Raw genomic sequence first — 14,181 nt, 5'->3', positions numbered from 1 at the left:
ACTGGGTTTGCTTGTTGCTGTTTTTTTTTAAAAGAAGACAACAGGTGATCTATCTTTAATCTGTCTTTAATCACAGACTTGAGAAATTGGATCAACAGCTTTTTTTCACTTTCGGCATCATTTGTATTTATATTTTTTTTTAATGCGGCAATATGGAAAAAAAATGAAGATAAAGCCTTTGCTTTAAGACAATTTACATTTCAAGGATTCTTTCATGCAAGCCAGTAGTTCTATGGGACTAAACTGTCAGCATAAATGTCTACAGTAACTTTGCTCCAACTGTAATCCCATCAGTGTTAAGAACACTGTTGTACTATATAATTTACTTGGAAAATTTATTAATTACAGTTACAGCTCAATATTTTGGTAGGCAGGAAATGATAATTAAAACACCTTAACTCTGTAGCTAGTTTTGTCAGTAGCTATTTTGCAAACTATTAAACCATACCTTTCCCTGTTTGTCTTTGATAATTTTTGTTAATTTTGTTTGTTTATATTTCAGTATTTAGATTCTTCAAATATGGTACTAAAGAATAGTCTTTACTGTACAATCATATACCCAAAACATAGTTCCCGGCCAGAAATCTTATAATCTCAAGGAGTGTAGAGCATATATCTCTATATGAAAAGTACTATTAAATGATGTGTTGTTTTATTTCTTACTGAATGTATTTCCTTTTCTGTGTTTAATTAAGGGTTACTTGATTGCTAATCACTTGCCAAAAGAAGATCTTATTGATATAGGTTTATATAGTCGGCACTATTGTCTGTTACCCTTGGCAGCTGAACAGAAGATTGGTCAGTTAGTAATATGGCGGGAAGTATTTCCACATCATCATATCCAGCCAAGTGATGCTTCAAGTCTTACAGGATATGGTGAACCTGAAGCAAGATACTTTTTATTGATAGTTGGCTTGGTAAGTTAATGTTTCCAGCGTGCCCAGTCTCTGATGTTCTGTTTTGCTGTTGTATATTGTCTGTTGTACAGTATGATCATACATTACTGTACATTAATTCAATGATTTTAMAAAATAGCTTTATTATAGCTGTTTCATAGGATAGCATTTCTTAGAGAATAGAATTATTTAAATAACAGATATAAAACTTGCAATTTTAATTACAAATTCTCATTATTTCTATCTCTGTTTACTTCAGTTGCAAATGTCTTTTATAATCTTGTATTTTCAGATTTTTTTTAAGAAATGTGTTTTTTAAAACAACTAATGAGTATGGATATGATAGTTTTTATGTTTGTTTTGTAACTTGGTTAACATGGTCACAGAAAGATTTCCTCAGACATGATTTTGATTTAAAATAAAAATCAGCAAAAAATACAAAGCTCTGATGAGGAAGAACTGTTGAACATAGTGCTGTATTCTGTCCAAATATAAGATGAGATATAAATCTAATACAGTATACATATTTTAAATCAAACACTAATATTCATACTTCCGTATTTACAGAGACACTTCATGCTATGTGTTCTGCTGGAGGCAGGCGGCTGTGCATCGAAAGCTATTGGGAATCCAGGACCAGACTGCATATACGTAGATCAAGTCAAAGCCACAATACTTCAGCTGGAAGGAATAGATGCCAGCATAGAAGAAAGGCTAGATTCTCCCTCCGTTCCACCTTTATCTTGTGCCGACTGGTTCCTTCCCGCAACACGAGACAAAGTAGAGAGCTTGACAACCTCACCCGTCCTAAGCAAGCTACAAAGTACTTCCAAAACAGTAACTGCTCCAGCAAGCAAAAGGATCCTGTTTGGTGACTCTTCTTTAACGGCATGTAAGCCGAGTCCTACAAGAACCGGCGGGTCACCTGACCGTGGTAATGAAGGTCCTGCAGAAGATGGAAGCAGTAATCTGCAGTCTGTATCAGATCAGGTCTGAGAACAGGGACAAAGAGAACTGTAACATTCTGGTGGGCCTGAGGGAGGTGGTAATTTATTTAAGATACACTATTTTTACTTATTTAAAAATTTAATAACTAACTTTTAAAGAAAAACATAGTTTAAAAAAATGTAGAGGCCTTGAAGTCAGTAGAAAAGACTTTTGTTGACTTAAATTTTGGGTCAGCTTCAAAGTCATCACATTTCTTTTGTCTTGATTATCATTGCTTCTAAATATTTTGGTATGTGGATGACTAATTTAGGCACAGCTGTGTTGCAAACAGCAAAAGTAAATGAAGAATATCTCCAAAATAATAGCATAAACAGAAGTGATCAGGACAATTTGCTGTACAGTTGTACAACTGCTCCTGATCCATTTTAGCCCAAACTAAAGTACAGCATATAAAATACATTTATACAAGTTGAAGCAACTGTTTTGAGCATTTTTTTTCAATAATACTGTATTTTCTTTTATTTTTTTCACTGAGTGTGATTTCTCTGTTAATTCATCTGTGTATCTGTTTTTCAGGTCTCTAAAAAAAAACATACCCTACCAAATCCATTTCATCTAGGAAACCTTAAAAAGAACCTKTCAGAGAAAGATGCAGAACTTTATGACACTATCAAGTAAGAATTAATTTTTTTGAGTACACCATTTTTAAGGCCATATTCATATGCTTTTTTTGAAGACACATAGGTCACACATGTTCTTGAATACTTTTAACCAAACCAAAACCTTCCTATGCAAAGCTTCTAAAAAGTGAAGCTCTTTAATGGAGATTGTTAATTAGAAAAGAAAGATGTTTCTCAAGAGTATGTCCCTGGAACGCATGCATGTTCCACATACATAATCTTTGAATCTCAAGTAAATGAGTCTGCTGGGACCGCACATATACCTTGTACCTCTTTGTACCTCTAGGTAGGTGTGCAAAAACAACACAGCCAAGACCATCCTAGTTCTCTCTTGTCACTTGTGACTGCACAGACAGCTTTGGTGTGTGTTTGAGCTTTAAAAAAAGCTTTCCTTACCCCTGCCAAGCTTTTATTTCTCCTTCAGTTTTTCTTTGTTTCAATAAGAATTGTTGGGAATGTAAGTGCAGTATATAACTTGTGCCATAGTCACTTTTTTAAAAAAATTTTTGAGTGTTAACAGTCCAAATTAGCAGGATTTCCTTGGTATAGAAAGAGGCACTTTTGGAACATCTCTACCAATTTTTGTACTCTACTGTAGCTACCAGAGAAACAATTCTGTTTTAAGAAACATATGTTGTGTAACTGAAAAATCATTCAAAATTATTTGAATATTAAATAAAATTTCCATTTTTGAAGGTTGACATCTGGTCCTGAGAATACCCTCTTCCACTACCTGTTTTTGGAAACAATGCAAGGAATCTTTATTACTCCAACTCATCAAGAAGTAGCACAGCTCGGTGGCTCCATCCACCCTCGGTTAATTGAGAATTTCCATCGCTGTTGTCTTTCAATTCGTTCCGTATTCCAGCAGTCCATAAAGAAAGAAGTATGCAAACTTTTWCTTACTTCTGTTTTTCTGCTGATATTCTCAACTCAGTGCTTCAAGATTGTTTCCACTTCATTATTTAAACAGTCCACTAGCAGGAAAAACTTTCTGTATGTCTGTGGTTGTTTAATGTACCTGTTATCTTTATTCTTAAGGGCAGTTTCTCTCTCTGATTGTCCAACCAAGCAGGCATGCAATAAGCACCCTCTGCCCCTCTAAAATTGCTCTCAAAATAAATATGCTCTGTATCCAGTATAGCATTTTCTTGTTCCATTTGGTATTAGGACTCTTGCTTGTAACTTAGCAAAAAGTTTCACGCGCTGGGTTCAAGAATTATAAGAAGTAGCAAAAGAAGGGTTTTCTAGCCATTTTAATGCTTTGGAGAGGTTTCATATTGGCAGTAAGGGAAATTTTGATCCTATTTTTTCTTCCAGAAATTATTTCATACAGGCAGTGACAGTGCAGTCTCCCATCACTTCCGTGTCAGTGTGCCTGAACAATGATCTGAAGGCGGCATCTCTGAAGGGAAGAGAGTAATTCATTCTACGATTACTTACACATTTTCCACCTGCTCATGCTTGTAATAGTTTGTTCAGGAGGTATTTGTCTAGCAGAAGACTGGCTGTAATGATCAATCACTTTTAATTATGCTGCCAGATAAGCTCTTTTGGATCGTAGATTAGGTGGGATGGCAGTGTAGGTGAGGCTTCTCCTCTTTGCAAAGATGCCAAAGATGATCTAAATTATAGGCATAAATGTCTCATTTTATGAGACACTGCACTCAGTTATTTTCTGTTCAGTTCACATTTTATTTTGCTAAAAGCCTGGTTTGTTAGTTGCACTGTTGATTTTTACTGACTTGAATCAAATCAGATTAACAGATCATCCCTGCTCCTAATTTGTAACCYGTTTAGTCTCTAGGAAAGAGAAATAATTGCATATAAACATACAGCGAATGCTATATATCAGTTGCATTTTTAGATTCTAAGGTGACAATCCAAGCTAAAAAAAGAAGTAGTAGCAGCCCTAAGCTGCAGACTTTCTGCCAATAGTGCAGTGCTGATTATGAGGAATAGGAAATAACAATACAATTTGAATAAATGCCGTTTGCAAATGCCAGTATAATTTTTGTTCATATTTCTTTGAARTTACCAAAAGAATCACTTCTGATTAGACTGATGAGCCTCATAAACCATATAGGATTTTTAAGTATTAGGGAAAAAAAGTAAGTTAGTGGATTGTTTTGTCAGTTTCATATGACATTGAGGTTCAGGCTGAGTGGGATTTTGACAATGAATCATGTATTTTGGGCACATCTGTTGGGAGATACAAAAACTCAAAAGCAAGCAGAGGGACAAAGATCAAATTGCCTTTGGTAACAACTGTTAAAGAGAAGTTTTTTTCCAATTTTTACTTCAAACCAAAAATATCCAAATAAAGAAACAATTCATGTGTACCATGAAAATTCATGTGTACCAAAAAGTGAAAACTCATACTTGAAAGTGAAAACTTCTATTTGGGCCACAGCTACATCAGTATGTGCTTTTCCTGCCTCTTTAGGCATGTGTCAGTACAGTAGGTAGCTGCTGAGTTCMTTCTGCCCTGAAGGTTACAAATAATTAATGAACGTGTGCTTCAGTGTAAAGTCTTTCTTGTAGAGCAGAATCTATGTTACCTGTAAAAGACAGCTTGGTAGCAATGGGAACTGGAGTGGTTTTACTCAACAAATCTGAGGTAGATTTTGTATGTTGGCTGCAATAATTACTGCTGATAACTGCCAGCTTGCTTTACAACGTAAGAGCAATGCAAAAGAAGAACTAGAGGTTTTCCTTATTCATAGTGCATGACTAATAGAAATCAAACACAGAAACATACTATCATATTGCTTATTCTTTCAGATCAGTAAAATATTGCTGTAGATTAGGATTTAGGGAATTGTGCAGATAGTGCAAAATAACGGCAATTAAACTGATCAATAATCAATGATCAATAATCAATTCACTACCTTTTAATTAACTTTTAAATGTATTTGAATAAATTTGAAGTTGAGCAAAAATAAGCTTTGGAGTCTTAAACTGTAAAATATACTTCACTGTACATAATAGGTGGTTATCATTTTAAATAATCATCTAAGTTACCATTTTAAATCATCATTTTAAATTAAATGGTCTTACTTTAAGAAAAAAAACAGAATAAATTTTAATGCAAGTGGAAGTATAGGACTAAATCACCTTCATAGTTGTCTCATATAACCCCCTCCTAATGTACATATTTTCTGTACTTTCCTTGACTATTTTCAGTATGAATAGTGTAGTGTAAGACATTCCGTAATACGTTTGTACAAATGTCAACTTGGAAATTGCCTGAGATAACTACACCATTTTGAGGGGAGAGGAAAATACTAGACTCAGTACTGACATGTTCCTTATGTTTTCTCAGCAGCAACATTGACAAAAATTAGGTTTGAGACAATTTTATATACTAAGAAAAGATACAGAAAGGATTAAGTCATCTATTATGAAACTTGTTCTACTGTATAAACTAGTAGTAATTTAGAATGTGCTTTATCAATTTAATCCAAAACGTGTTTAGAGAAATTAAAATATGCTTTCTCATGTAAATATTAGCAATTTTTTTTAGAAGTGCTGAGGAGCATTTCACTTTTTTTCTACCCTTTCTTGCCAGACATTAGATAGTTGCTGTGATACCTTCCACCATCTTTGCTCTTCTAGACCTTCAGCTCCACAATCTTCATTATAGGCAAACTGAAAGAAGTGGTTTCTGCTTCTGCATATGGCAGACAGAAATTCTTTGAGATTTATTTTCAAGAAAACCTTTTCTTTCACCTTCAAAGTAACTAATTGGAACAAAATTTTCATTGAAAGGATTGTAGTGGAACCAGAGTGGAATCTGGCTTGACAAAATTCTCTTTCACATTGCTAGAGATTTGAGACAGATTTGTTTCAAAGGAATCTCCACTTCTGTTTCTGTAATGTCATTATGCCTCTCATGCTTAAAAGAAATTTTTTTTCATTATTATGTAGATATTTATTCACTAAATAATAATAAAATTCCTTTGAGTTCAGCAGGAGAAGATTTAGACAAATGGAGAACCATTCTGAAATTCCCCCAGTGTCTAACTCTGTGTCCATTCTGCTCTCTTTGCCCTCTCATTTCTGGTAAAAGACATAGYGGCTACATTGGACTCACAGGACTGTTGAGCACCCCGACACAGCCAAGACAGAAAAGTAGTTTTTGTGCATGCAATTTAATCCTCACCAAGTGGGGACCAAGAGTTCAGTTATAAACACCTGGAACTTTTACAAGGTTTATTCAAAAGCTCTGTACAAAGCATAGCCCTAAAAGTCAATGAAAACGAAAAAGCTTTTTTTTTTTTTTTTTGTACACGCTATGTACTCATATAGAATAAGGGCAAGAAATGCTCCGAACAAAATACAACTTTTTATTAAAAAAAAAAAAAATCCTGCCTGACCATGTTTATTGAATAGGCTTTTAATACCACAATTTATAATTAGGGAGGCACTGAGAGAAAGAAAGGGGGGAGCTTAACTGTTTTAATACACTTTTTTTCTTAAAGGCGCTGTATTATCTCAGACATATTATTAAAGAGAATGGTATTCAGCATGAAGGAAAAAAAATCAAAAAAGAGAGTATGTGTCTACCTCTAAGTTGTATCATATAAAAAAGCTTGTTAATACCAAACTTACAAAACTGTGGAGAAAAGAATCGTATCTAAGCAAATTAATTATGTCTTCTAAAGCCAGATTTTTGATAGCAAGATCATTTAACACAGATTCCTGAAGAAATCATACTGCAGTTACATTTTCTGCTTTTTGAACAAAACTATTTCATTCCGTACTGATACTTCACCTATGTTCTACAGAAAAAGAAAAGAACAGGCGGTAAGATTTCAGAATTCAGCAAAGAAGCTGAAGATCTAGATATAATAAAAGAACACGGAGTTTTGTTTGAGTACTCTCCTGATAACTGGAATGATCAGAAGAAACCACCACCAACAATGAGTTACTGGGTTGTGGGGTAAGTTTAAAGACAGATGTATCTTTCTCTCAAAGTGTCTTATTTTGAATATGCCACTGTACTCTTCAAGAATCAATTTAACTGTAGCGTATTGTAGTACTTGAGCTGACTCTGACTAAGTTGCCTTTGCTCGGGAATCTGGGAAGTTGTATCAGTACTTCTATGAATTTGTATTTGGATAGTTTTATCTGGGTGGTTCCACTGCTGTAAGACAGAGTAAGTCAACGTAGGCGAGCACTGTGGTCATGTCTAACTATCACAAAGACCTCACACTCTATTCAGCACACCACTGCACAGCTCCATGCTGGGCTGAATAGACATGCTAAAGTGCTGTAATCTTACCCTAATACCCTTTGCTTTCTCTATATTTCTCATAGTCATTCTGACCTCTTCACTCTGCTTTGCAAGTAAATCCCATCTGTCTTGCTCCCATGCATAATGCTGATTCAGTGATACCAATGAGTAAGGGAATGCATGTAGTTTAGAAAAAAAGAAACAGAAGTGAACAATTGTAGTTGGTTTTTAGTTGGGAAGACCAAATCAATCTACCAGTTCATTTGAAGAAATTTGGAAAGGAAACTTACTTTCCTCAATTTGCTTTCAAATATACATGTATGTTCTGCTGTTACCATTGCAAATTGATAGTGCTTTTTTCTTTGTGTTATTATTTAAACTTAAGTGATTTTTCTTAATGGTGCATATAGGCCTTGCTATGTAGCTAACTAAGGCTAATTTGTATGACAGAACAGCATACTGCCTGAGGCATTAAATGTTAAAAATAGTATTTTTTTAAGGTAATACACTGTAATGGGAAAATAACCTGCATCATTGCTTGATCGTTCAGAATGTAAAAAATCTTGCAATTGTTTAAGTCAAGGCCAATAAGCTACATTCCATAGCCACTATTTGTCATCAGCATTGTTTCCTCTTTCTACCTACATTTTGCACTGTCTACATTTTAGCTCCATTAAGCAGATATTCATACCATAATTAGACAGTCAATAGGATTTTTGCTGCTTCTGTGCATTCATCACCTGTCTTTGTACTAGATAGTACATAARTACTAGATAAACATAAGAAAAAATGTAAATGTTTGATAAGGTAGAAGCTGTTTTCACAATACAAAGAACAGATTCAGTCTGGGCAAGAGATGAAAGGAAGATAAATGATTATGCTTGATTCATTAAATTATTATTATTAACTAGTGAAACTATTATACAAATTGGAAAGTCTTTGAAATCAGTAAAATACATTTCTGAATATGACATAAGAACTTTTTTTTTAAATACAGTGAGAGGAAATGTCATCCACAGATAATGATATTTGGCCAGGAATACTGATTTAAAAATTGACTCTAACAGAGCTTTTTTTTGACCTGTGTGCCTTCAATTAAGAAGTTTTTTTAAAAAATGCATACACACACAAAAAAAAAAGACCGTATCCCTCTGGGTATAAATGAATGGACGTAACTGTACTTTATGTGTGCCTACAAGTGCTATTCTTTGGGTTGGAAAGATTAAAATCCTGGGAAATGTTTAGGCTGTTGTTGTCACCTTTAAAAATCAGTTTTCCAGACTCTGTGTTACCAAATGTGTTGTTTGGACTGTTGTTTGCAGGTGCAGTCCATTACTATATACTAAAGTATACTATATACATATCATAGAATCAGTAAGGTTGGAAGGGACCTCTGGAGATCATCTAGTCCAACCTCCCTGCTCAGCAGGGTCACCTAGAGCATGTTAGACAGGGTTGCATCCAGGCRGGCCTTGAAGATCTCCAGAGAAGGAGGCTCCATCACCTCTCTGGGCAACCTGTGCCAGTGCTCCGTCACTCTCACTATGATGCTATTCACTGTTATGTACAGTGTTATGTACATATGTTAACAGCTTTCATGTTTTAGTTCTTTCTCTAAAAGAATCTATTGGGTTGACATGTAGGAATGTACCTACCAAAATATAATATTAAGTTCAAGCATAAGCAAGTATGAGAATATTTGCTCCCAAGTAACTTAATTGTAGCTTGTAGCCTTGAAATTTGGATTACAGCAAACAAACCAGTATCACAGGAGCAGATACTGAAAACCTGAAAAACTTTTTGTACAGAGTCTTGAGAAAACTGAGGTGAGATTAAATTGATTTTAAAAATCTAATGTATGAAAATAAAATATGCAGGAGAGCTGCGGAGATGTGCTAGTTGTTTTATACAACGATTGTACTTAACATCTTACTGAAACACCAGAGTACAACGAGGGTATCTAGAAGAGTCAACGAAAAAAAGCCTAATGCCTATGACAATTCCTCTTTTGTTTTTCAGGAGACTCTTCCTGCATCCAGTACCTCAGGAGTTTTATGTTTGTTTTCATGACTCAGTCACAGATGCTGCAGTTGAAATGGCCTTTAAAATGTCCTTCGGCTTAGCTACATAGATGAGCCTTCTGACTATTCAGCACTCCTGCACGGCATTGGAATCTCTCTATAGTACTTACATGTCAAGAGAAATTAACTGAATTGTGGTACCCATCTATGGCATATATTTTAAACATTTTTAAAGAAGTAAATCTACCTTGTGGTATGACACAGGTTTAAAATTTGTTATGATTTATTATCTAATCAATTTAACATTAAAAAAGATTTCAGAGAACCAAATCCCTTATTTTTATACACTGTCAAATTATTTATCCTGATATTTTTATTACGTGAAAACATCACCATAATTTGTACATTCACTGGTGTTCACTGTACAATATTCAATGTGAAGTGGTAAGCTGATAGGCTCAAAGTGTTCTCTAAATATTTGGCAATCAGTGATGAAGGAAAAAATAAATTTTCCAGTTAATTAAAATTCTGTGGCTCTAAGGTCATGAAAAATCCTGAATATTTTCAGTTAATAAAACCAGAAAGAAATCTTTTAGCAGATTAATGGCACTTAGCCATCTAAATCTAACAGCTTATCTTTTTTTTTTTTCCAATACACAGTTTTGCATACTCAGGGGCTATAGCGTGTTTGGTATTTTACTTGATTTCATGAGTTTTATTTTAAAAAATACTTGTATTTCCTATAAAGCAGTTGTGAAGGCACAAAAGAAAATATGTAGGGAAAAAAACAGTAGTTGGTAGTTTTGTTTGATACCTATGCATGAACTTGGCTACTTTTATATTATTMTTATGATTTTATAATAAATAAATGTTTATTTGTCAAAGGTCAGTAAAATATAACCTTAGTTTTTGTACTTAACATATTTTCTCATTTGTTTATTTAAACAATATTTATTTAGCTAGGCCTGCTATAATTGACAACTGGATATTAAAAAAAAAAGTATCTGTTAGGCTGTATCTATATGAGGCAAGAGAAGACAAATGCTTGCAAAATCTAGAATTCAGCTTACCTGCAAATTGCTGAAAGGTTTGTAATCTACAGACTAACTGCTCCTAAAGCATTTTTACTAGAGGTGTAATGTATAATGTATAATTTCAGAACTTCTTTCCCCCCAGCCAGCACATTTTGATATGGCCATCTGCACAGCATGTTATCCCATTCCATGTCAACAGTTCAGCTGGGTTTTTTTCTCCTTCTTCTGTTTGTTTTCCATGAGTGATTATCATCAAGTTCGTAGCTACAGATGCATATAGAGCAATGGGATCAAAAAATTTAAGTATTTATGAAAATATACTCAGTTATGTAGGCTCCCATGATCAAATCCTGAAATTTTGTTTTCAGTACAAAATTATACCATTTAGAATATTTCTAAAATAGTCAATGAAATGCCTATAACCGTTAACTCTGAGTGACTCCCAGCTTCCTTTTAATTACTTAACAGTTGATTTGATTTCAGGCAGTAGAAGTCTTGGGCCTTAAGTTTAAGCACATGCTAAAGGTTTTGTTAAATCAGTTTTTCCCAGAAATTCCTAGTGCCTTAACAACAAATAACTTTTATATTTCAGTGTGAAACATACAGAACTGAGTTACTTCAAAACAGTATTTTTTATCTGAGTTCCTCATCTACAAATTGATGAAGAAATGGTGTGAGGTTTATACTGCTTGAAAATAAGGATAATGTAATAGAATGGATGATACTTGAAAGAACTTTTAAAAATTCTAAAATACATATTTTTTGAACACAGAAGGATCTTTTTGTAGTTAGAAGAAACAGAAAAGAAAGCAGTCTTTGCTGCACTGTTCTTTGCAGGTTTAACAGCTTTTACAGAACCTATGTGTATGTTTGTGCACATACGTGTGTATCTGTACTAAAAAGTGTCATTTTGCTGATGTTTGTTTTTTCTATCTTTTAAAGGTTGGGCTATACGGTTTGACTCATAAGACACTCTAAAAAGACAGCGTGTTCAGACAGGTAACCTCCATCTAGATTCTTGTGCTTAGTCAGACTGTTAGCTGACTTCAGTTCTTCAAAACTCTCCAGTAAATGGGAGGTACTCTGCACAGAGGCTTACGCTTAGTTACGTTGCTGTCTGTAGTGGGTTAAACTTGGATGGCTTGCTATTGGGCCAAACAAATAACTAAGCCAATGCAGAAAAAAATGTGAACATGTAGATGTGTGTGCAAAGGAGAGGAAGAACTGAAGGACTGTGGGACTCATTCTAAAGCAGTCAATGACTGATTTAGATTAGCTCCTTCACAAGGAACTTCACAAGCTTCTGAGTATAGTCTGAAGACTCCGTCCTGAATAGTGTGCACTTTAAACAGAATTTATATGCTCAAAGCAGTGTAGTACAGCAATAAAACATGTTCCAAAATTAGCATTAGCCTTGTTGATACTGAACTTTAGGAGACTTTTACTGGTTATTTTGTTAGTCATCTAAATGTAGATTAGATTTTGTAGATGTTAAAGAATATATTTAAAAAGAGCCCCAAAGGATGGAATGCAATTTTTTGCCAGACATCTTTGATACAAATCTTTTAGCTTTGTAACTTTTAGCAAAATTATAGCTGTGAATCATGATGTATAGAGTTAATGCTAACAGGGAAAGATATAGAGAACAACTACTAAGGGAGCTGAAACTTCAGTCTTTTGGCTCAAACGAAATGCATTTATTTTGCCTTTAAATGATTGCTTATAAAAATTTAAAAAACAAGGGAAAGGGTATAAAGTAGCAGTGTTAGAATGACTGAATTCATGGGTAGGTAAGATACAAACAAAAAAACATTTAAAACCATCAGCAATTAAAATGTTTGACTCAACAAATACAGTGCTTCATGTCTTCTTTAGTCACAACAGAAGTCAGAAGACTGAGAGGAAGCAATAAAAAAAATTTTTTATAAAAAGCTTGATAACGGCAAACCAAGAAGGTATTGGTACTTCTGACCAGTCATGGAATGGGAATAAATTACATGATTAATATTCATTTACTTATTATACATAACGTTCGATATGAACAGGAAGTATTCTGGCTTACACCACTATCTTGGCCTGTTTATTTTTTATTCCTTGGGTCTTTTTATTGGGAGCTGGGTATGATTCCACAATTCACAGGAATTTCTGGAAAGTTTGATAAGCTTCTGGAAAGCTTGCTGACTAAAGTTCAGGGGTGCAGGCTCCTGAGAAATAAGACCTGGCAATCTTTTGCCCATTATGTTTAATATAAAGTTATCTGCTAGCATGTGTGGCACTGAATCATTAGCTCTTGTGTTTTACCTTCTGATTCCCAAGTGCAGCCTGTTCCTTCCCTGCCAGGTTAGTCTGAGTTTCTGCTGGGGACATCAGTGGGTCACTGTATACTGATTTTCCTGTTACGCTGTCAGTCAGGCCTTCTTACCTCACAACTCCTCTGTGTGGAAGCCTGGAAAAAAAGATGAGAGCAAGTTAATCCTCTTACATTTTATTTCTTCCTCCTTCTTGATCAGAAAGAGAATTCAGCATTTTTTTCATCACCATAAAAGCAGGTAAGAAGGAAGGAAAAAGAGCAACTTAAGTCCCAATTGCAGTTACAGCATGGCACAGCGTAAGGGTCAGTAATGAGGGAACAACTGTGTCTCCCCAAACTTTTATATGGTGCAGTTTTATTCTCTACCATCCATAAACCTCATATTTTTGACTTTTTTTTTCTCCACTCCACCACTTAAGTGTTCTGATCCTCTTAAAATTGTACACTAACACTTAAAACTACTTTATCTAAAAGTTGTCTGTTCATGCAGAAGAAATCAAGCAGCAGGTGGCAGAAGCGTAACAAATACTTTTTCTGAACTTCCATCTGGATGCTGTGGCAAACTCCCGCTTTCACTTGGCAGACAGGATTCTTGAAGCAGGTTAGTGTTTGCACTCATTTGGGCATTACATGTAAAACAAGGCAAGTACATCCATGGTGCTATAATAACGATATGAGATTTAACATATTAACTGCCGGGGTATCTTAAAAAAAAAAAAAAAAAAAGTTTGTGCAGTATTCTGTCAGTTGATCATCAGATTGCCAATAATTACCTGTTTGGTGTATCTTTTGGTTAACTTTTTGCCCTGTAGATCACTATGTGGTGGCGGTTCAGGTTCCGTATGCCACGGAATATTGAGCATTTCATAGAAATTGAGGCGAGGAAGGCTGCGGCACCTCACAACACGCGCTCCTGAGGCACGAGGTAGGACCGTGAGGCCCTGTGAAGCCGCGTCGAGCGGGCACTTAACGGCCGGCCGCCGCCCGGCCCAGCCGCCAGCGCCGCGGCCGCCCGCAGCCGCCTCCGCTTCCCTCCCTCGCGCCGCCGAGGC

General features: G+C 35.1%; 1 protein-coding gene across 2 annotated transcripts in view; it reads left to right on the top strand.

Moving 5' to 3' along the window:
* The window catches only part of INTU (inturned planar cell polarity protein), a 49,022-nt gene extending 38,319 nt beyond the window's left edge, over nt 1-10,703 (top strand). For both annotated transcript variants that reach the window (XM_085318260.1, XM_085318251.1), the window contains 6 exons: nt 696-917; nt 1,464-1,886; nt 2,421-2,518; nt 3,221-3,410; nt 7,315-7,469; nt 9,783-10,703. In XM_085318260.1, coding sequence (XP_085174386.1) covers nt 696-917; nt 1,464-1,886; nt 2,421-2,518; nt 3,221-3,410; nt 7,315-7,469; nt 9,783-9,894 — 1,200 coding nt within the window. In that variant the 3' untranslated portion in view covers nt 9,895-10,703. The remainder of the gene's footprint in view (nt 1-695; nt 918-1,463; nt 1,887-2,420; nt 2,519-3,220; nt 3,411-7,314; nt 7,470-9,782) is intronic.
* The last annotated feature ends 3,478 nt before the right edge of the window (nt 10,704-14,181 follow it).

The sequence above is a fragment of the Rhea americana genome, unplaced genomic scaffold (genome assembly GCF_003343005.1).
Source record: "Rhea americana isolate MKP2758 unplaced genomic scaffold, rheAme1 scaffold_116, whole genome shotgun sequence".
Classification (NCBI taxonomy): Eukaryota; Metazoa; Chordata; class Aves; order Rheiformes; family Rheidae; genus Rhea; species Rhea americana.
Note: the sequence above shows the minus strand (reverse complement) of the source record. Positions and strands in the feature narration are given on the sequence as shown.